We start from the raw sequence: 23,511 nt of genomic DNA, 5'->3' as shown, positions 1-23,511 counted from the left end.
GACACAACTGAAGCAACTTAGCAGCAGCAGAGGCTTGCCTGCAATTAATACTGCTCCCACACTTTCTCTGTTCAATTTTCTATGTTAATATCAGGTCAGGACATGTGCTCTGAAGAAAAATACGGCAGGGCTAGAGGGCAGAGGGTAGATAGAGCTGCTATTGAGACAGAGGGGTCTGGGAAGGTTTTCTGCAGAAGTGACCATTTAAGCAGAGATCAGATTGTGTTAAAATGAGGAGGATGCTCCTGCAAAAACTTCCTACCAGTGGATGAGCACTTCTGTCGTTAATAGTAAAGATGAAACCATATGCAATATGGTTTAAATACATTTATATTCAGCTTTTACAAAAGCAATCAATTTGGGATACTTTTATTGTATTTTAAATAGACTCCCTGAATTTGAGCATGAAAACTAGGAAAAACAAAATTGGCTTGAGACACTTAGCCACTGACCTTCCTCTAAGTCAGCACAATGACTAGAACAATCTGAATATTAGTCAACCTAACATACTGTACCAACTTTTCTATCTTTTAAAGAGGGAATGATATCTACTAGTGACTAGGATTGTGATGGCATTAATAACAGAATGAGACAAAAATGTCAATAGATAATTATATACTGCTAGATAAAAAGGCATATTCCTAAATAATATACTTCCATATATTAGCGTATGAATACACACATTAAGCATGTGGATGTCTGTGTATAACTGATAAAAGGATGGATTATAAACACATACTAGATTCGTCTGAGCAAAACTTAAAGAATCTGTATTGGAATGCTTCCAATAAAGGAGGAGGTTGGTAATTTTGACTCATATTCTCTTAACAATGCAAAGTGTTCAAAATTAAATTGTTTATTTGTTTGCATTTCTCTCAGGCAGTCTAACATCTCAGACTGTCAGATACATAACATAATACTTCTTCCACTTTTCAAGTGATGAATGGTGTGCTGAGGCTTTGAATGCTCCAGAAGGGTTGTAGTTCTGGTGACGTCACATCAGGAGGCCACTTGGAATCTCTTTCTTAAAGTCAGTGTTGTCCTCTGGAAAGATTTAGGTGGATACTGTGAGCCTGAAACACCAAGCAAAATTCTCATTCAAATGTTTTTACAAACCCCAGCTCTCAAAAGGGTCATGTTTGTATGTTCCATGCAGATGATATATTTTTTTTAATTAAAAAAAATTATAATGTCACTTTTACAGAAATCAGGTAACAGTCATATGGAGAAACTGCCATTTGGGGTGCTGAGAAGAAGGAGGGGTGCTCCCCTTAACCGGGCCTAAATCCTGGCTGTGAGTTGTCCCAGATAACTGTCAGCTGCCTTAAGAAGTCCTTCCCACTATTGGCCTCTCAGTTTCTCATTTCTTTTTTCTTGCTACAGAGCAAATGTTGGTAAGTTTATAGCTCTTGCTGCTTTTGAATCTGGGAACAAAGGTAAGCAGAAACCACATGCCTGCTTATCAGAAAATACATCGTTAGAAATACAGGATCATCTCTCTTATGTACCTTTCGTTGCTTTAAAAAAAAATCATATTACTACTTTATTTTACTTTAATTTTATTTGGGCTGTGCCTCGTCTCAGTCACAGCATGTGGGATCTAGTTCCCTGACCAGGGATCGAACCTGGGCCCCCCTGCATTGGGAGCATGGAGCTTAGCCAATGGACCGCCAGGGACGTCTCCCTTCCATCACTTCTATAGACATGAAAGAGGGCTCCAACCAGCAATAATAATAGTTGTCAGAAAGTTTTTGATAAGAGAATACAGTAACTTAGTATTTGGTGATAAAGTAAGAGTGTAGATTTTAAACAAATTCAGAGCTCGGTTTCCCCTTCCTAACCTCTCTTCCTGTGTGCTATTCCACTTTTCCACTTAGCACACTTCGATCAACGTCTCCAAAATCAAATTCATCAGAACTCCTCTGCACCATCTGCAGAGATCACATTTATCACCCCTCACTCTCCTATCTCTCAAGCATCATGGCTGCCATTTACAGAAAGAACCACTGTTAGAAAACGAAAGCAAACACTGCCGGGGAACGTATAAATAAAACAGCAACAAAAAGGCCTGGCAGCTTAGAGCTATGAGCATAGCAAGGGAAATTTCAAACAAAGAAATCTTTGACCTCACTATGCTGGGCGGATGTAAACAGTGATAAGCCTAGATTGTCCCAATGCTTGAATTATACTAGATTTATTTTAAAATGATACTATATTAAGTATTTCCCTTAAAACAGCAAATTGTCCTCTACATTTCAGATTATTTATAATACAAATGGTTCATAGTTTTTGAGCAAACAATGTTTCCCTGACATCTGGCTAGGTCCTTTCCATACGGTTTTTCAATAATTACTCTATCTAGTCTATTATAAAAGAACTAAGATCCAGAGAGATTGTTGTTGTCTTTGTTTAGCTGCTAAATCATGTTTTGTGACCCCATGGACTGTAGTCCACCAGGTTCCTCTGTTTATGGGATTTTCCCAGGTAAGAATACTGGAGTGGGTTGCCATTTCCTCCTCCCCGGGATCTTTCCGACTGGAAATCGAACCTGCCTCTCTCGCATCTCCTGCATTAGCAGGTAGATTCTTTACCACTGAGCCACCAAGGAAGGCCCCTCAGGAGAGGCTGAGGCTCTCCTAAAGTGCTCAGCCAATAGGTACCAGAATTAGGCATTTGATTCCAGAGTGACACACCTCACGACAATGCTACGTGGTGTCGACCCCATGGACTGTAGCCCACCAGGCTCCCCTGTCCATGCGGCTTTCCAGGCAAGGGAACTGGAGTGGGTTGCCAGGGGACAATGCTATGTTACCTCCTTAAATAAAAATGCTGGTAACGGTTTTGAAAATTAAAATATCATTGGCCTGAGTTCAGTCTAGAAACGTCATTCTTTAAATGGCATGCTGCTGCTGCTAAGTCACTTCAGTCGTGTCCGACTGTGTGTGACCCCACAGACGGCAGCCCACCAGGCTCCCCTGTCCCTGGGATTCTCCAGGCAAGAATACTGCATTAAATGGCATACTAGCTGAGAATAAGTATTTATCTGTAAAACTCTAAATCATAAAATAACTGGAGTATTTGTATTATTACTTTTGTGAAGCATTTTTATATTTAGATCTTCAAAGAGAATCTAAAAGTATCAAGTTTCACTTAGAAGAAAAGTGTAGAAACTCTACAACAGAGAAAGACATTGATTTCTCATAAGACTCATAAGACAGCATTTTTTTTTACGTGGGTGAGGCCCTAAGTTATTCAGAACCTTTAAGATTATGAAAATTAATAAAAGGAAACCTCAGCCAAAGTTGGGGTCAGAAGGCCAGTAGAGGGAGCTCTCCTGGCCTGCTTACCACTCACCTTCAAAAATCCCAATAGGAAGACAGCTGGTAAAGAATCTGCCTGCAACGCAAGAGACCCAGTTCGATTCCTGGGTTGGGAAGATCCCCTGGAGAAGGGATAGGTTACCTACTCCAGTATTCTTGGGATTCTCTGGTGGTTCAGACAATAAGGAATCCACTTGCAATGTGGGAGACCTGGGTTTGATCCCTGGATTGGGAAGATCCCGTGGAGGAGGGCATGGCAGCCCACTCCTGGAGAACCCCACAGACAGAGGAGCCTGGTGGGCTACAGTCCATGGAGTCACAAAGAGTGGAACACGACTGAGTGACTAAGCACAGCACAACAGAAAGAAACTATCTTGATCTCCCAAACAAACAGCCCAGCCACATTCCTACCCCAGCAGGAGGGAAGACTTCCTTGTTGCCTAGCAACAAGCCCAGCAGCTCAGCCAATGAGAAGCCATCATTACTTAAACCTTTCCTTTCCTCCAATGAACTTTCCTTTTTTCTTTGTGTATTACTTCCTTTCCTTGTCCTGCCTTCCTTTTATAAAAGCTGTCCATGCTGTGCAACTCCTCAGAGTATCTGCCAGATGAGATGCTACTGGATTCATGAACTGTTCAAAAAAAACCCAGTTAGATCTTCAAATGTACTCAGAAGATTTTTGTTTTTTAACTAACAGTAGAGAAGTGCTTGCCTTTGTAGTTTGCTCTTTATAAAAATTCCTGAGATACAACCAAAGACTACAAACATGGTCAAAATTATCCTCTCAAGGTAGATAATCTTGAAAACTTGAAACTTCACATTCGACGTCGTTTTGTTTGTATATGCAAAACACTGACCTGTTAAAAAACTCTGGCCTGTCCACACGTGCCCAGCAAATTCCATCAGTGTCAACGAACCTTTTCGAGGTGTATCTGACTGTTAGAAGAAAAATAAAATGAAGGATGAGTTCTATTGTTTCGAATATTTTTAAGAATCAGAGTTATGGTTAGCAGAGAACCTACCCGAAATGTATGGGTAGTGCTGGGCCTTGAAAACTGTTCCACGGTTAGAGATCTTTCTCGAAGAGGTGACCGTTCTACACTATCAGGTAATGCACTCAACCCATGGTTTTGTAGATGTCTTCCTCTGAGCTAAATAAAGGATAATACATTCTTGTTAAAACACATGCAATTCTTAAAAAGACAAAAGAAAATCGGTATCTGTTTCAATCAGTCTCTCCTCTATTCATTCTTTCATTCGCTTATTTGAAAAACTTTTATTTAGATGTTGCTAAGTATAAGGTCTACTAAACACAAGTATCAAAATATATTTTGTGTAAGTAACTGTATCTTTTAATCTGATAAAGCCCTAATAAGTAAATATGGATTAAAACATTAACCACATAAAATTCTTAATATTAAATTATGATAGAAATGTTATTCTGCATTTGTGAGTGCAGCATGGGTGCATTTTTGAAGCATCTGACTTTTTAAAAATGTGATGTTTGACTGCTTTTATGATTCCAGTCTAAGCCACAATATTCAAGGTTAAATATTAAGGCTTTGCAACTCTTGCTTTCTGGGAATGAGTTTTATTGCTGTGCCCAAGGAGGCGGAAGGAGTGTGAGAGAAAGCACTGCCTCAGTTGGTTTTTCTCTCTCTAGGCTTTATGTTCCTACAATTGGCATTCTTCTATAGTTTTATCGAAGAGACACAAGTTAGGGACTTCTTTGGCTCTCTAATGGTTAAGGCTCCACACTTCAAATGCAGAGGGTGTGGGTTCAATGCCTGGTCAGGGAACTAAGATTCTATATGCTACATGGCCAAAAATAAAAATAAATAGCTGCTTATATTGGAGTGCAGTGAGCAGTCAGTATAAATCTGGGGGAAATCTGATTATGCTTCCTACCAGCAGCATAGCTTCTCAGGCTTTCTGTAATTGCTTGGCTGAACTGAGCTTGGGTGAAGAAGACAGTGCCTGTACACTGCAGCGAACATGGTACAGATTAGCTATAAAGATGAGAGTTTAGGGCTCCGCCGGTAGTCCATGGTTAGGGACTCGGCATTTTCGCTGCCATGGCCAGGGTTCAGTCCCTGGTCAGGGAACTAAGATCCCTGATGCCATGTGGCAGGGCCAAAAAAAAAAAGAGAGAACTAGTAAAAATGGCAGAAGATTTTACTGTGCTTTTAATCTATGCCAGGCATTATTTAACATCTATAAATTCATGTAATCCTTATAGCAATTCTTTGAGGTGGGAATCATTGCCCTTTCATAAATAAGAAAATTAAGGGAGATTAATTTGTACCAAATCATACAGTGAGTTTGCGTGACAGGCTTCAAACACAGATCTACCTGTCTGTGGGATTCTCCAGGCAAGAATACTGGAGTGGGTTGCCATTTCCTTCTCCAGGAGATTTTCCCAACCCAGAGATCAAACTCAGGTCTCCTGCATCGCAGGCAGATTCTTTACTATCTGAGCCCCCAGGGAAGCCCCTCCTGACCTAACCATCACACTGTTTTTCTTACTACACCATCCTGACCATCAGATATTTCCTTGACACCTGGACTCTCTGATTTAATTCAGGCCATGTTTGTATTTCACAAAATAATCAATCAACCCTCTGACCTCCTGTAAATTCTCATAGGCCACTGACTTTCAGGAAGCAGATCAGGGAGATGTTTTATGCTACTGAGCTCTTGTGAAAGTGTTCGAATTATGTCTGCTTGCTTTCCAACGAACAGTGAAAATGGTGCACTTAAGTATCAAGACATTTGTCTTACGGAAACAGGGCGCGATCCGGGACCTGCCATGTGGTGCTCTCCAGTCTCGGAGCCTATTGGGGGCAGCCGGCTCCGTGGGGTTTGAGTTGGTGGGGAGCCCATACGGTCCACGCCAGTTTGCCTGTAAACACAACAATGTGACTTGAGCACCCAGGTGCAGAGAGACGAAAGTCTTTTCCGCAAAGCTCCTTACGTGAGCTATTGATCACAGCCTGCCTCCAGTGCCTAGCAGAATGAGCTGAGTTTCCTGAAGATGAATGTGGGCGGGGGACTGAGCCCCAGCTCCAGTCACTCCTGTGTTTAGCAAGGACTATGAGCCTGTGGTTAATAAGTGCTCAGCTATGCACGGAACACACAAGTTTCTGAAGGTCTAGTTCCTCCTCTTAAGGAGATTTGTCATTTAGTCTCTAAGTTGTGTCCAACCTTTTGCAACCCCGTGGACTGTAGCCCACCAGGCTCCTCTGTCCATGGGATTTCCCAGGTAAGAACACTGGAGTGGGGCGCCATTTCCTCCTCAGGGGATCTTCTGGACTCAGGGATTGAACCTTTGTCTCCTGCATTGGCAGGAGGATTCTTTACCACTGAGCCACCAGGGAAGCCCTCAGGGAGATTAGAAGTTATGGAAAACAAGATGAAGACACATAAGTAATTAGATTACAAGCCAATGCAGTTGATATAATATAGTGCTATGTCCAGTATCTGGTTCTTACTACAACTGCTGTAGAAATTTAGGGAATAGAGCAATCAATGCAGGATAAAATTAATTCTACTGTGCAGGGCTTCAGTGAGGAAAACCACAACATTTTATGTAAGGTCATAAAATCAAGAGGCAAGATAATGTTCTTTGATGGGAAAACTAAATATTGTGAAAATGTCAATTATTCCTAAATTTTAAATAGATTTAAAGCTATGAGGTCCAATGTGATACTTTTTTTAAAATTTGACAACCAGATTGTAAAATTTATCAGGGTGGATTAGAAATTTTAATAAAAGAAGAGTATGGATGATAAGACACCTTCCTTACCAGATAATAACATTGAAAAATTAAATGATCCAACTCATGCACAAGAATAGAGATGGTTACTCTAGAAATGAATTCTAATTCATTTTTCATTTATTCACTAATCATAAACTTATGACAATTAAAATATGACAGGTTTTGATCCATTAGGTTTTAAAATACACATACTACCTAAAGTTTACAGGCTGTAAAGGAAAGAGTCTTGTCTGTTGCCAGAGGATCTATACAAACTGGTAGAACCATTCTTAGAAGAACTTTGAAAAAATATTTTAAGAGCCTTAAAAATATCCATAATCTTTGACCTGGTAGCTTTACATTTAGGACTCACCACCAGGAAACAATTTTAAGACACCCTAACTAAGATTTATGTCAGATAATATTCACTGCACATTATAATAGTGAAAATATAAAAGAAATGAAATTTTCCAGTAACAGGGCAACACATATACCCACATAATTATATTTTAGTCATTAAAATCATGCTTTCAAAAATATGCAATAACATGGAAAATATGAATAATGTTTAAGTGAAAAAGTGTATGAAAAAGTGCTACATTACAGGACTTTGCTGGTGGTCCAGTGGTTAAAAATCTGCTTGCAGATGCAGGTTCGATCTCTGGTTGAGGAACTACTGATAAGATCCCATGTGCCACAATGTAACATCTTGTGTGTAGTGACTAAGAACCAAAGCAGCCAAAAATACATTTAAAAAAGCTGTTTGGGGAATGTCAAAGCAATCAACAAGACACTAGCTATTAACCTAAATATTGCCTGACACTTGGGTGACTGAGAATACGGTTCCTCTGTAATTCTACAATTAAAGGAAGTGACAAATGCCTTTTTAATAAGGCAATGATTTGATGTTGATCCCCAAGGCCAAAAGATTTTCTGAAATTCCCTACACAGAGTGAAACTTGGCCTTAGAGATAAATAAAACTAATAAGTATGTTGTTGTTGAGTCTTTAAGTTGTGTCCGACTCTTCTGTGACCTCATGGGCTGTCCATGGGATTTCCCAGGCAAAATACTGGAGCGGGTTGCCATTTCTTTCTCCAGGGCATCTTCTCAGGCCAAGAATCAAACTCCACAGCTCCTGCCACATCTCCTGCATTGCAGGTAAGGTTCTTTACCGCTGAGCCACTTACTCTAATAGCTATGTACATCAATTTTTACATATCACAACGAAAGTATCAATTATGTTTTTTAAAGGCTAATAATTAGCTAATTATTAGTTTTATAGACTCAGTCACTGAAACCCATCCAAGATTCTCTCCCTCAAAGAACTTCCTTTTGTTTGGCTACCTGTGCTATAGGTACATGGCCTGACTTTATATTCTAGTATCCAACTAAGTATACTACTTCAATTCATATTAAATATCCAGAGTAATGAACCATTTAGAAAAATGTTCATATAAAATTTGACAGTGGATGCTTTGTCTGGAATAAACCACAAACTAACTGACAAGCATCTCTGTCCTCTGTGGTCTTTGCTTTACCACCAGAGAGAAGCAAGACTTACAGTTTTGTCCCCCTAAGAACTTCATCACTGTACACACTGGGGATTTTTAGTCTCTGGGAGTCCGAGGTCAGAGAAGGCAGCCTCCTGTGTGCAAGTGTTTTCTTTGCGGAGGTCTGTGGTCCACGAGCATCCGTGATCCGGGCCAGACGGTTCGGGGCTGAGGAGAGAACAGCGGATCCTACACCCAGTGGTCTGTCCTCCTGCTCACTCCTGGGGGAGAGAAAGCAACTTAATTGCTCAGGGGTAAGCTCTCCAAGAACAGGGCACTTACAATATTTATCCTTTACCAGACTCTGTCTAGAGCCTGGCATGCAGAACATAGTCCCATTTGTTCAATGAGTGAACAGACTAACATTTCCAGCTCAATTTTAATTTCAAAGAAGGATCATCAACAGGGAAAAAAGATCTAAGTTTCTTCTTGTTTGCACCGAACCATATAGCCCACAAGAGGCAGAATTCATAGCTACAGTCCCCTTATCAGCCCCAACCTAATAGAAATTGTTTTGTGGCTGATACCTGACTATCATCCTTTTACTTTTACACACTGACTGCACGTGGTCTTTTAGGGCTAGAATGCATCCAGCTCAGGGAAGAGGGTGGATCACTATTTTTTATACGCACTGTGTTCTATCTGCAAAACAGGTAGGTCTCTGCTGAAGTGGTTTTGCTTGAATTGTCATCACACCATTCAAGTCACTATAAAAATTGTTGGAGAAGCGATGTATCTGAGGAAAGTAAACACAATAAAAATTAAAAAGCATCCAGGGTCACTGCAATTACTTTTAAAGGACAACTTCAGACTGGCTAATCAGAGGTGCATTTAACAAAGGGACTCTATTTTCTAAAAATATGTGAAGAGAAATTAATAAAGAATGACTGAATTTCCAAATGGGCTTTCCCAGTCACTCAGCAGCAAAGAGTCTTCCTGCAAGGCAGGAGATGTAGGTTCAATTCCTGGCTTGGGAAGATCTGAAGAAGGGAATGGTAACCCATACCAGTATTCTTGTCTGGAGAATCCCATGGACAGAGGAGTCTGGCAGGCTATATAGTCCATGGGGTCACAAAGACTTGGACACAACTGAGTGACTGACACTCACTCAATCTTTATGTTGGTGGTAACAAGTCCAACTTCACAGAGTTATTAGGAGAATTCAATTTGATAACCTTAGTGAAAGCGTGAAATAAAGGCTAAATTATTACTCATCTTGTATCCGGCCTGTAATACGACCAAGTAGATTTAAAATAATATTTAGTTTCAGGCAAACAGGGTTTCTGAAACTAGAATTCTAATTCCAGAAAAATGTGGCAACCCGAATCCCATTTTCCTCTTATTGAATACATATAAAAATAAATGTCAGAGGCATAAATTAAGACCTAGTGTGATTACCACAAAATGCTTTGCCTATTTCAAAATAAACTCTACTAGTATTTTATTTTTACTTTAACTTTGTTGCCCATTCACTTTCTTTTACATTTATCCAAATTAAAACAAAATAGCTATAACAAACATTTCTAAAAACCATAAAAAGCCATAAGTACAACAAAATATCTGTTGAAAAATCTCCTTAGATTTGAAAATTTCCATATTTCTCAAGTATATTTATGTTGAAGTGAAGTGAAGTAGCTCAGTTGTGTCCGACTCTTTGCAACCCCGTGGACTGTAGCCTACCAGGCTCCTCCCTCCATGGGATTCTCCAGGCAAGAGTACTGGAATGGGTTGCCATTTCTTTCTCCAGAGGATCTTCCCGACCCAGGGATGGAACCCCGGTCTCCCGCATTGCAGGCAGACGCTTTAACCTCTGCGCCACCAGGGAAGCCCTATATTTATGTTGCCTGGTAGTTAAAGTTTCTCTTCTATGTTGTCATAACTGTTCGTTTGCATGCGATTCACATTTCATATTTTAACATGAAAAGTGGGAAATATTATTGAGCCTGTCAGCAATTTAAAGAGACCAAAAAGTACATTAAGCTGGTAGCAATCTCAAATGTTTCTTTTGAACAGCACAAGCAAAGACTAAGTGCAAAGCCCTGGCCCTAGAGAGTAAATTCTATTAGTTACTTCTGTTTTAATCCACTGCTCCCTGAACCTCATGCCCTATTGCTCCTATGCTGGGTGCCTATTTCTGCCTCTGCTTTGTCATCCTCCAAAGTTGTAGTCTATATCTAAAGCTACAACTGTCATCTATTCTCAACATATCCACTAGATTGCCTCTGTGTGTGTGTGTGTGTGTGCGCACGCACTGTACTCTTTGTCATGGCTTGACTCCCTCCAATTAACTTGTAAGAACCAGGAATTTCTTCTCTTTTGTCTGCTTCCCCACACCAGATGGGCTGTACGAACATAAAGTCCAAACCCCTTAGCCCTCCTGAAGGTGTCCCATGAACAAGTGCATCCTTTCCAGCCCACTTTCCACTAGATCTTTGCATAGGGACATAATTCAAGAAAATCATATTGAGTTCCCAGTACATGTTTGTATGATTCTGTGCTCACAACACCCCCTTGCACAACATATGATCGCCCTCATTCTACAGATAAAGAAACTGAAGTTTAGAAAAGTTGAACAACAGGTCCAAGATAGTCCTCCTTACGGGTCTCAATTCCCAACGCCACGTCTTGCCACAGAGACTCTGCTGGTCCCAGCGCCCCATTCTCCAGCCCTCTGTCCGTCTCTGCCACCCTCCCTCACGCCTCCACGTGACAATTGTCTGAATTGACCCACACAGTCTTCCCACCCAGGAAAACTACCTGTTTCTTCATGTTTGGCTCAAATTTCATCTCCAACCTAATAGATGAAGCCTTGCTTCAGGCAGGGTAAATCATCCTCGTCTGCATTCTCTTACAACCTTTCTTTTGTAATCACTTAAAGAAGACACTGCATCTGACCTGTATACTACTTTTCACTCGACTATTTCAGAGAATATGCTGTGATCATCTCTGTATGTCCTTAAAACACCTAATACAGTTGGTGTGTGGGTGCTCAGTTGTGTCTGACTCTTTGCAAACCCATGGACTGTAGCCCACCAGGCTCCTCCATGGCATTTCTCAGCCAAGAATCCTGGAGTGGCTTGCCATTTCCTATACCAGGGGATCTTCCTGACCCAGGGATCGAATCTGAATATCCTGCATTGGTAGGCAGATTCTTTACCACTGAGCCACCTAAGAAGCCCCAATATAGTTCACTTAATACAAACTCAATAAATGCTGAATGAACTCAATACATACTCATTGATTGAGTCTTTTATTGCTTTGGTGGGAGGGAAGGAGAACATCTGTAACCTTCAACTTGTCTAGAAATACTGGGGAAAGCATGTTTTCTTTTCAAAAATTGTGGAATCAGTTCTACCACTCCAAACAGCTGGAAAGTCACAAATCTGAGTGTCCCTGTTCTGGCAAACAATCTGGCGATTTTATTAAACTTCATCTGAGTGTCCCTGTTCTATCAGACAATCTGGAAATTCTATTAAAACTTCATAAAATATTTTAAAATTTTGGTCGTATTGGCCAGCAGACCCAAATATCTTGATAACAGAATTCAACACGGGACACTGGCAGTCTGGACAACCTGAGACCAGATATATAAAGACTGAAAGAGAGAGAGAGCGAGAAAGCACCTACCTGCGGTGGGTTAAGATGAGAAGCCAGGGATACACTTCGAGTTTCAGAGCTTCTGGATGGCGGAACACTGGATACATCAGCGTTAATGCGGGAAATAACCGTGGGTGGAGATTTATTCTCAGCTACTTTCAATTTTTCTTTCTGTTTTTTTCCTTCTGTGCCAAAGAAAAACCAATATTATTATAAAACATTATCTAATACTGTATACGTACTTAAAATTCACTGTTCAGAGACAGTATTTCTTCTTGAGATACCCTGAGTCTGCAGTGGCCACTGAACCTTAAAGAGAACAGACCCTACAGAGTAATGGGCTTTGACACTTTTCCAAGAGCATCTAATGAAATCCCTATCCTTTCAGTGGTAGGTAAAAAAAAAAAAAAAGAATTATACACTGGGGCAAGAATGATTCTTGGTATTTTATAATATCCCAATTAATCCCTTTGATCGCAAAAAGTAATAATTAACATGATTATTATAATATTGTGAAAATTGGTTAACACGAGTCATTACTGTCCACCACTGACATTTTTATCATTTGTTTCTGCTCGGTTTCGAGTAGAAAACATTTTATACAGGTAAATGAAGTGATTAATAAATTAGCTTGTTGACCTTTTATTTTATAAATAATGTCATCTAGAATTAAAAAACAATATCCCATTACTAGAGATTAGTTAGGTAATTTTTTAAAATCAGAATTTACAAAGTGACTTCTAGCTTCTCTCTAATGTATTTCTGTATTTTTCTCAGGAATACCTCAATCTTATTTTTATAGCTCAAAACACGAGAATATCATTTCTGGGGTGATTAAAGGTTACTTGTGAATAAAGGCAGAAACTCACTTCCCTTCTCACTCCAGTCATGTTCTAGGTTTGGCCAAGTCACGCAAGTGGGACAGAAAGCTGAGGAGCAGGGGTTACTTTTTCTTTTCAATACGTCACATTCTACAAATTAAGTACCTCTAAGTTCCCAGTTTTTTCTGGTCAGCTTTTCCAGCACCTCCACCACATTCATCCAGACGTGATCAAACACTTGCGCAGCCACCGTGTCTCTGATACAGTCGTGCGGCGACACAGGAGGAAGTCCGTGCATACGCCACGCCCTGAGACGCCGAGCTGGCTTTTGTTCAAGACAGTCCTCGCCACTAAGGACAAAACCCATTCTCATGACTAAGCTCTCAATGGTTGAGGTAAAAAGAACGCTGCTCCTCTATCTATCCAACACACATGCATATATGTATACTGTATGTATATAAACAAACAGCATTTTTTTAGTACCAAATTTTTATTATACAATACCAATAGCTTTTCTCTAAGAATCAGATATGCATTTAGAGCAGAGACTGGACCTGGACCTTTTCCCCTTTGCTCTCCTGGGCAGCCAGATTCCGAAACCCTGGGGGACAAAGGCCACTAAAAGCCTTCCCACTTTCACCAATGTGCTAAACGCAGTTCTTATTTTCTGTCAGTGCTACTTTGTCAGTAAGAAAGAGAAACACTGCTCTGACATATATCCTGCCAGGAACTGAAAGACGCTGGGGAGCACAGGACTCTCAAAAGAATGGAAAATCTTTGGGATAAGTGAAAAACGCACAAAACACTACATGAGCCTATAATCAATATACATGCCCAATAAATATTACTGTACTAAGTCAATGTCGAATAAAATTCTATTTACTCTTGTTTTCGGTCAAAAGCAAAATACTCTTCAATCTTTCCATCCACATCAAAAACCTCTTCTTCCAGAGATGAATGTGCCATGAGGTCCACAACCCTGTTACCATCAGGACCCGGCAGGGACGGGGCTGAGAGCACGGCCGGGACTATCTGAGAGCCAGAGATGCACAGCCTATGGGGAAAAGCAGATTCTCCATGAGGGTCAACAATACAATGTTTACATGATCAGGGTGGGCCCTTACATTAGTTATAAGGCCACAGATTTCCAAATTTTAAAAAGTACTAAACACTACATTTGACAAAAGTCATATGCTTAAAAGCAACATTTTAAGCCAGGCATCATTAAAATTTTTAAGGGCTTCTTAAAAGTCTAAATCATTCTACGAGTTTGTGTCTTCTTTGCTATGATGAAGGAGCATCATGGCATAGTCCCTAAGATGTGTGAATGGCATAAGGGACTTACCAAAATCTGTTTATGAGCAAAAGAACACAGAATAGAGCTTTATTTCTTCTGCTACTGTCTTGAGGCTTAGTATCCATTACCATGAGGCAGTTCTTGATTTGGCATCTAGCCTCCACCTCTCAGAGTATTTGAAAGAACAGTTTAAAAGTTAACTGTCTTGATATTTGTATTACATGCACACAGCATCATCAGTTTAGAATCGGAAGTATCTTGGGTTAAAAAAAAAAAAAAGTGCTCTGCACTTGCCCTTTATTGAAATCTAAATTTCTAAGTTGGTGAAGCCAAGGATCACGGCTGAGATAGACATGAAAAAGTATAACTAAAATGCATTTGAAAATACTTTTCAGGGCTTCCTACATGGCACAGTGGCAAAGAATCCACCTGCCAGTGCAGGAGACTCGGGTTCCATCCCTGGATCAGGAAGATCCCCTGGAGGAGGGCATGGCAACTCTCTCCAGTGTTCTTGCCTGGAGAATTGCATGGACAGAGGAGCCTGGCGGGCTACAGTCCACAGGGTCGGACATGACTGAGCGTGAGCACATCTGCTCGTAACCGTGGATGGATGTGTGTGTGTGTGCTAAGTTGCTTCAGTCGTGGCTACTGGGGTTCCCCAGTGGCTTAGCCGTGAAAAATCCACTTGCAATGCAGGAGCCACAGGAGATGTGGGTTCAGTCCCTGGGTCAGGAAGATCCCCTGGAGGAGGACATGGCTACCCACTCCACTATTCTTGCCTGGAGAATCCCATGGACAGAGGAGCCATGGACGGTTCATAGAGTCGCAAAGAGTCAGTCACAACTGAAGCAACTTAGTACGTGCACATTCTGGCTATTACTTATTCACTTAAATATATAGTTTAAAATATGCTTCCCAGGTGGCTCAGTTGGTAAACAATCTGCCTGCAATGCAGGAGACCTGGGTTCGATACCTGGGTCCGGAAGATCCCTTGGAGAAGGAAATGGCAACCCACTCCAGTATTGCTGGAGAATTCCATGGACAGAGGGGCCTGGCAGGCTATGGTCCATGGGATCGCAAAGAGTCAGACACGACTGAGCGACTAACACTTTCACTTTTGAAAGTAACTTCTAGCAACATACTCTCTGATGTTGCTGCTGTGTCCACAGTCATCAAGCAAGGGTCGGTGGATGGCAGAAGCAGGCCGGCTGCTCTGGAAATGCTCAACTCCTTCATCAGCGGGCGGGATGAGCTGTCTTCCTAATACTCTGAAAGTGGGAGCGGGAAAAACAAGGAAACTGATATTTTTTATTGGAAAGGGGAAGATGTTTTGAAGCAGTTTTGAAAGGATGAAGCGATAAGGTAAATACTGGTACATGAACAGTGTAACGGGATCACAAGAAACATATGGGCTTTGAGGGGGGGCATACTACACTGTTCTTGCCATTGATGGAGAGCCCTGAGCCAAAGTTTGCAGGCTCCCTGAGCAACTGGTCTCATTTGTTCCATTTTGTATGCAAAGTAGAATAACAGTTCCCTTGTAGGACTAACAAGTAGCTTAGAGACAGTATAATCACATTCAGACAGCTAGGGTAATGCTAGGCATACGGAAGCTCCCTAGGTTAATATATACGCAACAAAGGAAAATAATGTGAATATATATACTTGGTTTACGGTCCTTGCCATCTTTTCTTTTCTCTACCCTCTCTCTTCCTTCGTTTTTATCTTAAGTATGTAAGACAACACTGAAAGAAACAGATCTGAGCTCCTGGGTTTAGGCAAGTGCACCGTGATGCCTAGGAAAGTCCACGTGCATTGTTAACATCTAGTAGACTCTAAGGCAGGGGGTACAATGGCCCGGAGACGAAAAATTAAACCTACCGAGTAAAGATTTTTAAAAATCTTAGTTAAGTCAGGATTTTTAAAAAATCTTAGTTACTTAGTTAAGATAATCAGAAGATTTATCAACATCTGTATGGAAATTCTAATGTAGTCTCCCCAGATATAACCCCGAGAAACTTCAGATAACAGACATGGATTTTTTTTTTTTTTTACCCTCTAAGTAGGTTTGGCTAAGTAATTAAGGAAGACAATCTATATACTCAATCTATATCCTTTGTCTTTGATATTAAAAAGCAATAGATGACCTTCTCCTACATAAGGGATCTTGATGAGATAGTCAGATTCATCCATGCCATCACCCAGCAAATAATCTCTCTGTTCCTGCCCAGACCTTGCCCCATGCGTTGCTCCTCAAGGGCGGACAGACACAGCTGCTCACAGACTAGAGAGTGGGAAGGCACGGATAGCTCCCTCCCTTCTTCCATTCTTACATCTGTGATACATGCAATACCTTTCCGAGCATAAGAGTGCACTTGGAAGGTCTCCAGATTTCCTCAGACACCATTTCAAAGGGAGTGATTTCTCGGTAAAGCACATGTATTCCCGGTACATATTTTGACAAGCACTTTCACTCAAAATATACTGATGTATTGAACAGGTCAACAGGGAGCAGTTCCCAACCCCCTTCTGGAGAATTTTTGTGAACAGCCTCCTCACCTCAGATGCAGGGACCGGCCTGCCCATTCACGGCACTCAGCCTGGAGATTCTGGGTCTGAGGGCTTCCTTTCCCTTCAAACAACATTTCCTCAACCTCCCAGAATAACTGCTGCACCTTCTGTGCACTGGCTTTGTCAAACTCCTAAAACATAGAAATGCACATTTAGTTACAGGACTAGAAGCTGTCAGTAAGGGCATCAGAATCAATGATACTTACAAATTTATATAATAAGAGGGAACATGACTCGATCAAAACCAGACATACCAGGGCTCCAATTTTTACTCTTCTGAAAAATTACATCCCAACTGAGACTTAGTTTCCTTAACTGTTAAATAGAGATAATCTCTACTATGAGAAAGTCTCATAATCCAAGATTTTACATAAACACAGTTACAGCTGTGAATATACATACTGACATAGACATTGATAATGCTAGAAACACACGCATCATATATCCAAGCACATACACATATGTGTGTACACAGACATGTGTCCCTCACGTAGTTGTGCACTGGACACCTAACTGCATTTGCTAATTGCAATCTTTTTCTAATGCAAAGGAATATTATTTCATGGAAAGGGAAAGAATCACTTTCTTTCAATCAAGGAAAACAGAAAAACAAACAAAAAACCACCTTAGGTATCCTAAAAGATGTGGTTATTAGGATGAGACCAGAGTATTCATTTTTCTTGTCTGGCCTTAAGAGATTCTTGGGCTGAGGGCACAGTGAACTGTCAGGGAGAAAACCCTTCAGTTTTTCTGTATATTGAAAATGACTGAGAAGTAACAGACCTCATGCCCTTACAGTCAGTGAGGAAAACATGAACAGAAGCACAATTGGAAGAACTAATTATCGGCTTACAGGGCAAAGGCTTTAGTCTGGTCCGTTTTCTCCCAGGGCGGGTGTGTGAAATCTAACCCATAAATTCAGCCTGACATATCTGACCCAAAATGGTCAATTCAGGCTGATTTTCACAGACTGCTATTCCATATTTTCCATGATACTTCTTCCCCTTAGTTGATAAAAAACTAGATTCCCAGACTGCAGAGTAGCTGAATTACCTCTTTTAAAATACAAAATAAGGAGAAAACTCAGAAGAATATTTGGCTGGGGTGTGAAGAGGGCTTATTTTCATTTTTCTCTGTTTCGTATTTTGTTGCTTTTACAAATATTACCTATCGAAAAGTAAGTAAATGTTTTTAAATTCAAAGCAAAACAATGTTTAGGGACTGGAGTAATTTAAACTCTATAAATGGAAGTCGTAAGACTGTCTTTGGATAATTACTTGAAATTTTGTAGGAAAGGAATGCAGCATTTGGACGCTAATGCTTCATAAAGCAATGGTTCTCAGCCTTCTTCCCATCTGCCCGCTTTTGACCAAAGAGTGTGGGTGGGAGTGGGCGGTGTTTATCCCAGTGTGTTTATCCCAATGACGGACTCACATCTCCTCTGAAAGTGCCCGAGTGATTCAGAGCTGACTCCCTTTCAGCCGCCCCCCAACCCCCGCCCTGCACCCCACAACCCTCTCCCTCTGGCCCCTTTGGAGAACCGCTGCTATAAAACCATGTAAAACCATCCCCAGGGAGTGGACCCACATGCACAGTCCAGGGCGGAGAGCTGCTTTTAAAGAAAGCAAAGAAAACCAGAACACAAACCAGAAAACAGCAGGAATGAGACCATCCAAGGAGCTAGTCCGGAATCTTCCATGGCCACAGGGGCGTCACAAAAGCCTGTGTTCCGGAATTCTCAGACTCTTGAGGGGATGAAGAAGTCAGAAACTGTGCAATCACACAGATTTGAATGGCAAGCTTGGGCTGCAGACTAGAGTCCCACCCAGCTCAGTCTCACTACGGGGTTAACATCTTCTGCTAGGATTAGATGTAAAATAACTGACTTAGAATACTCAGGGGAAATTCCCTAATCGTGATTTTTTTTAAAAAAAACAGCTTTTATTTTCCCCCAGTTTTTCTCTTATTCAAGTTCCTAATTGTCAGAATCTCTCCTGAATTTCCAACCACAGATATTTATGCAAGAAATCATGTATAACAACGTGATGAGGGGTTTGGAGGTGGGAAAAACAGAACTATCAATAGCTAAGATGCTGGACTGTGTGGTTATGGGAGCTTTTTAATTTTTCTTAAGAGTGTCTGTATTTTCAGTTTTATGTGGGACATGTCAGTGCTTTTATATTTATGTGTATGTACAAGTGCACCAGGTAAAGGTTTTAATTTGGTAAAAACTTTAGATCATCGTTATGAATTATAACCATGAGATTATCCAAAATTTTGTGAGACATACATCATCTCTCCAGGAGGAAATGGAGCTCCTCTCCGTAGATAAACCAGTTGTTGAACTCTGTGTCCCAGACCCAGACCAGGAGTTGGGGGCTTCTGTAGGCGTGGGGCTCCCACTTGATGAAAATGATGACACAGATTCCCTGCAGGAAGAAATATAAGTAACATAAACGACAGTTACTGGGAACAGGTTTTACTGGGAAGCGGCTTCACCTCTCTGAGCTTACTTCCTCTTTTTTCCTTTAAATATACTGGTTAATTTTCACACTACACTGATTTTAAAAGATTTATACAGTGTAATGTTTCACTTGACTAAAAATAAAGCTTTTTTTTTTACCTTGTAGAAATCCATGGCCTATCAGTGATTCTGTTTCCCATATTCATTCAGGCAAGTTTTGATTTTGTGATCAGAAGCATTTAAAAGGCTAATTCTTACCGGCTGTATCTAGCAATGGCTTTCTGTACATTTTTTGTAAAATGGGTAGGTAAAGGATCTTTGCTTTTCACAGTGAAACTCTGCTTTCCAGATCTTTCTGACAGTCCTCTTCTGAAAAAATAAAATATGAAAAGTAACTGTACTATAATAAGTTTATTCATTAAGACATTTAAAATTTCCTTTCATAGAAAGTTACCCCTCTCTTCCCATCATGTCTCCCTAAACACACACATGTATGAGCACACACACACCCCCCACACACCTCAAGACACTGAGGCTTAGTTCCCTACCATTTTTATTTTTCTTAAAATCAAGGTTGTGGGGTGGGGAGGGAGGTAGAAGGGAGGTTCAGGATGGGGGGGCACGTGTGTACCCGTGGCTGATTCATGTTGATGTATGCAAAAACCACAATTTTGTAAAGCAATTAGCCTCCAATTAAAATAATTAATTAAAAAAATTAAGGTTGTTATTAACCTATATGCACTGTTACATAAACTAGGAAAAAGCAACTTCTTGTGACTCAACCAGATTGGTCTAAAGTTTGCCCCAAACCTAGGTGGACACAGCCTCACTCCAAAACTTGGTGATGGAGATGTGAACTGGATTTCAGGTCCCAGGTATTTCTTGACCCCAGGTGACTTTGGGCTTGCAAAAGCCAGCCAGCCTTGTACCAAAAAAAAAAAAAAGAGAGAGAGAGAGAGATAGTTTTAAAATATTAAAAGTAATGGAAAACTAAAACAGAAGAAACCTCTCAAATTTAAATATGGCATTAAACCATACTGGCTGGTGTAGTCCAGTTAGTGTTAATCATTAAAATGTCCTTTCAATGAACCTCTTAAAACATTTACTTCCCTCTAATCAAAATACCTTTCTAACAGTAAACTACTTCTGTTCTTCTATCAAAGTCATATTTTCCCACATGTTTTATATTAACTTTAGATATGGTAGTTACTTGAGGAAAAAAGTCAATTTTCAATATTTCTAATAGGGACACCACTCTAGCATTCATTTAAAAATTTGCTTTTCAAATAAATGGTATGTAATTTTCAACACTTGTGTTTCTGAATGTAAATGGAGTTTTAAAAAATATTAACATGAGGATCAGTTTTACCCTTTGTTATATACTAAAGAACTCTACAACAAAGAGAATTTTTAACAAGTTAACTACTATTACTGAAGGAAATGACAACCCACTCTCAGTATTCTTGCCTAGAGAATCCCAGGGATAGAGGAGTCTGGTGGGCTGCTGTCTATGGGGTCGCACAGAGTCAAACACAACTGAAGTGACTTAGCAGCAGCAACTATTACTTTGTGTAGTTATTACTACACAAAAGTGAGCAATCATATGTATATTTACAAGGGAGAATAGCAGAATTATAGGATTTTTCCCCTCCCTTTATTGTTTAATAGTCATAAGTACAAGCAAGCAATCCTAAGAGCAAAGCTGTTAAAGAAAGAGTAATGGAGAAAAGAATATAGACAAGCTTTTATGCTAATACACTGCCTTACCTCTAACCCTATCCAGTCATTTCCACATGACTCTATAACTCTAGATAAACATAAAAATACTTATGACATAAGAGACAATAAAAAACTGTATCAAATAGATCTGCTTTGAGTGTTATAAAATACATATTCATATATGTTAATTTGCTTGCTATTGAGAAAAAATTTTAAATGCCAGGGTGGTAAATTAGATAAAATATTATTCTTTGGTAATATCTATAGAATAAAATAGCATGGATTAGAATCTTGCCCAAGGCTGTGTGCTTGACCAAGTTATTTCTCCAGTTGTTGTGAGACTTAAACTAGATGAATATGTGAAGTGTCTACATAATCAGGCCAGATAAATCACTACTTTGTTGGCATATGCCACTCAATGAAAACACTGTGTTCTTATGTTATTTCACTTTTCCCAGCATTTCCTATTATACATCTGTCTTGGTACTTTAGTTTTTAAAAAATATTTATATTTATTTATTGGGCTGCACCAGGCCTTAGATGCGGCACGTGGGATCTTTGGTTGTGGCATGCAAACACTTCAGTTGAGGCATGTGGGATCTAATTCCCCAACCAGGGATTGACCCCAGCCCCCCGCACTGGGAGCGTGGAGTCTTAGCCACCGGACCACCAGGGAAGCCCCTACTTAAGTTTTTTCTTGGGATGATCCTGATACCTTATTAATATTTTCCATCTATAGCACCCAAAATACTTCCTTTCACTTAGAGATGCTCTCAGTTTGCTGCAAGGATCCCTAGTTAAATTAGTACCTCAAACAAAGAGCATGCTTTGGCCCTTTAATCACTCTGAATGTTTCTGTTTAATACAAAATGAAAGTATCCTCCATATCTAAGATATTGCTGGAGAATTCTTTATCCTTTATAAAGAAAGAAGATTCACAGTTCTTAGCATAGCTGCTATCTCCAAAAATGACTATTTATGGAGCACCTAATCCACTCAAGTCCACCTTTCTCATTTTGAGCTCTTCCTCTGCTTTTTCTACAGTTGAAAGTTAAATTCACTAATCAGACTCATGCCAGTCTGCTTTGTTTTCAATGAACAGTAATGTCTTCTTCCAAAAAAATCACCCTTTTCTAAGGGAGCAAGGGGATATCTTTTCAGACGAAGAAGAAAGCTGTTTACAAATTGAAGAAGGAACCCCTCTCTTCACATCACACCATATTCTTACTCGGATCAGCATTCCTACTCACTTCAAAATGTAGTTGAGGACAGGACTGAAAGATGCAAGGATGCTGGGAGAGGGCAGATAGCTGGAAAACAGATGCCTGAAAACACCTCCACACCATTTCTCGAACTCTTCTCTCCTCACCTCTTCCCTGCCTCATCTTCTCTGAAACAGCTGTATTTCTGTGGGACACCTTCAACATCAGAGTTCAGCTGAACAGCAAATACATTTGACCACAAAGCTCAGAGGAATTCTGAAGAGGAATTTGAGCCCAACAAACTCAATGACTGCTCAAAGTCATGAAGAAGAGAGGGTTGGAGCTGGTCCTGGGACTCAGGCCATTTAATCTGGATGTCTCTCCAGGAACCACAAGTTACTGATGCAGTGAATGAAGGATAAAATGTATAAAACTGGCCATATTTCTTTTTAGTTTATTTTGAACCTTGTGGTTTCTCTGTCCTCTAACCATGTACTATTATCAGACATAATATTGAGCATCTTTAATATCCTGTAAACTGTCAACTCCTCCATCATCTACAGAGTCTAGGAAAGTACACAGTGTGTCTTATAAATATCTTAAAACTTTAAAGTGGTGAGATGTCTAGTGAGCTTGTATTACATGATACACAGACATATAAGAGTTTTACACTATTTCCTGTCCATTCTGTTTAAACTTTAGAAATAGTAAAATGCCACTAGTCGGTACATTTAAGGCTGTTGATCTGGGCACAGGATCTGGGTCTTAGGGCAGACTGAAGGGCAACCACTGAACTCTATTGCACTAATTGGTTAAGTTAAATTAAGGCTAAGGTTTGGGAAGATCCCTTGGAGAAGGGCATGGAAACCCACTCCAGGATTCTTGCCTGGAGAATCTCATGGACAGAGGAGCCTGGCCAGCTATAGTCCATGGGGTTGCAAAGGGTCGAACAGGACTTCAGTAACTTAGCAGGCACGTCACGCGCACTCTATCTCCTTGAGTCACTCTATTCCAGGTCAAGGAAATGACTAGATAATCGACTTTTTTTTAAGTTGCCTCTTGGGGGTTACCTGGCAGTCCAGTTAACTGGACTTTCACTGCCTGGCCAGGGTTCGGTCCTGGTTGGCGAGCTGATATCCTACAAGCGCCCCACGGCAGAAAGGAAAAAAAAAAACCCTCGATAGCCCACAAAGCTCTGTCACTTTGCTCTAC

General features: G+C 40.4%; 1 protein-coding gene across 2 annotated transcripts in view; it reads right to left on the bottom strand.

Annotated features, from left to right (window-relative positions):
- Positions 1-747: 747 nt before the first annotated feature.
- Positions 748-23,511, bottom strand: part of FAM149A (family with sequence similarity 149 member A) — a 38,447-nt gene continuing 15,683 nt past the window's right edge. The window contains exons 2-14 of one of the 2 annotated variants that reach the window (XM_040243094.1): positions 19,637-19,747; positions 19,205-19,343; positions 16,903-17,045; positions 15,486-15,611; positions 13,930-14,100; positions 13,212-13,396; positions 12,256-12,410; positions 9,261-9,364; positions 8,640-8,849; positions 6,102-6,222; positions 4,343-4,471; positions 4,178-4,256; positions 748-1,073 (exon numbers count right to left, since the gene is read on the bottom strand). In XM_040243094.1, coding sequence (XP_040099028.1) covers positions 1,000-1,073; positions 4,178-4,256; positions 4,343-4,471; positions 6,102-6,222; positions 8,640-8,849; positions 9,261-9,364; positions 12,256-12,410; positions 13,212-13,396; positions 13,930-14,100; positions 15,486-15,611; positions 16,903-17,045; positions 19,205-19,343; positions 19,637-19,747 — 1,747 coding nt within the window. In that variant the 3' untranslated portion in view covers positions 748-999. The remainder of the gene's footprint in view (positions 1,074-4,177; positions 4,257-4,342; positions 4,472-6,101; positions 6,223-8,639; positions 8,850-9,260; positions 9,365-12,255; positions 12,411-13,211; positions 13,397-13,929; positions 14,101-15,485; positions 15,612-16,902; positions 17,046-19,204; positions 19,344-19,636; positions 19,748-23,511) is intronic. The other variant, XM_040243095.1, reaches the window with a different exon arrangement.

Source organism: Oryx dammah, unplaced genomic scaffold, assembly GCF_014754425.2.
Source record: "Oryx dammah isolate SB20612 unplaced genomic scaffold, SCBI_Odam_1.1 HiC_scaffold_7, whole genome shotgun sequence".
NCBI lineage: Eukaryota > Metazoa > Chordata > Mammalia > Artiodactyla > Bovidae > Oryx > Oryx dammah.
This window is presented reverse-complemented; position numbering and strand designations above follow the sequence as displayed.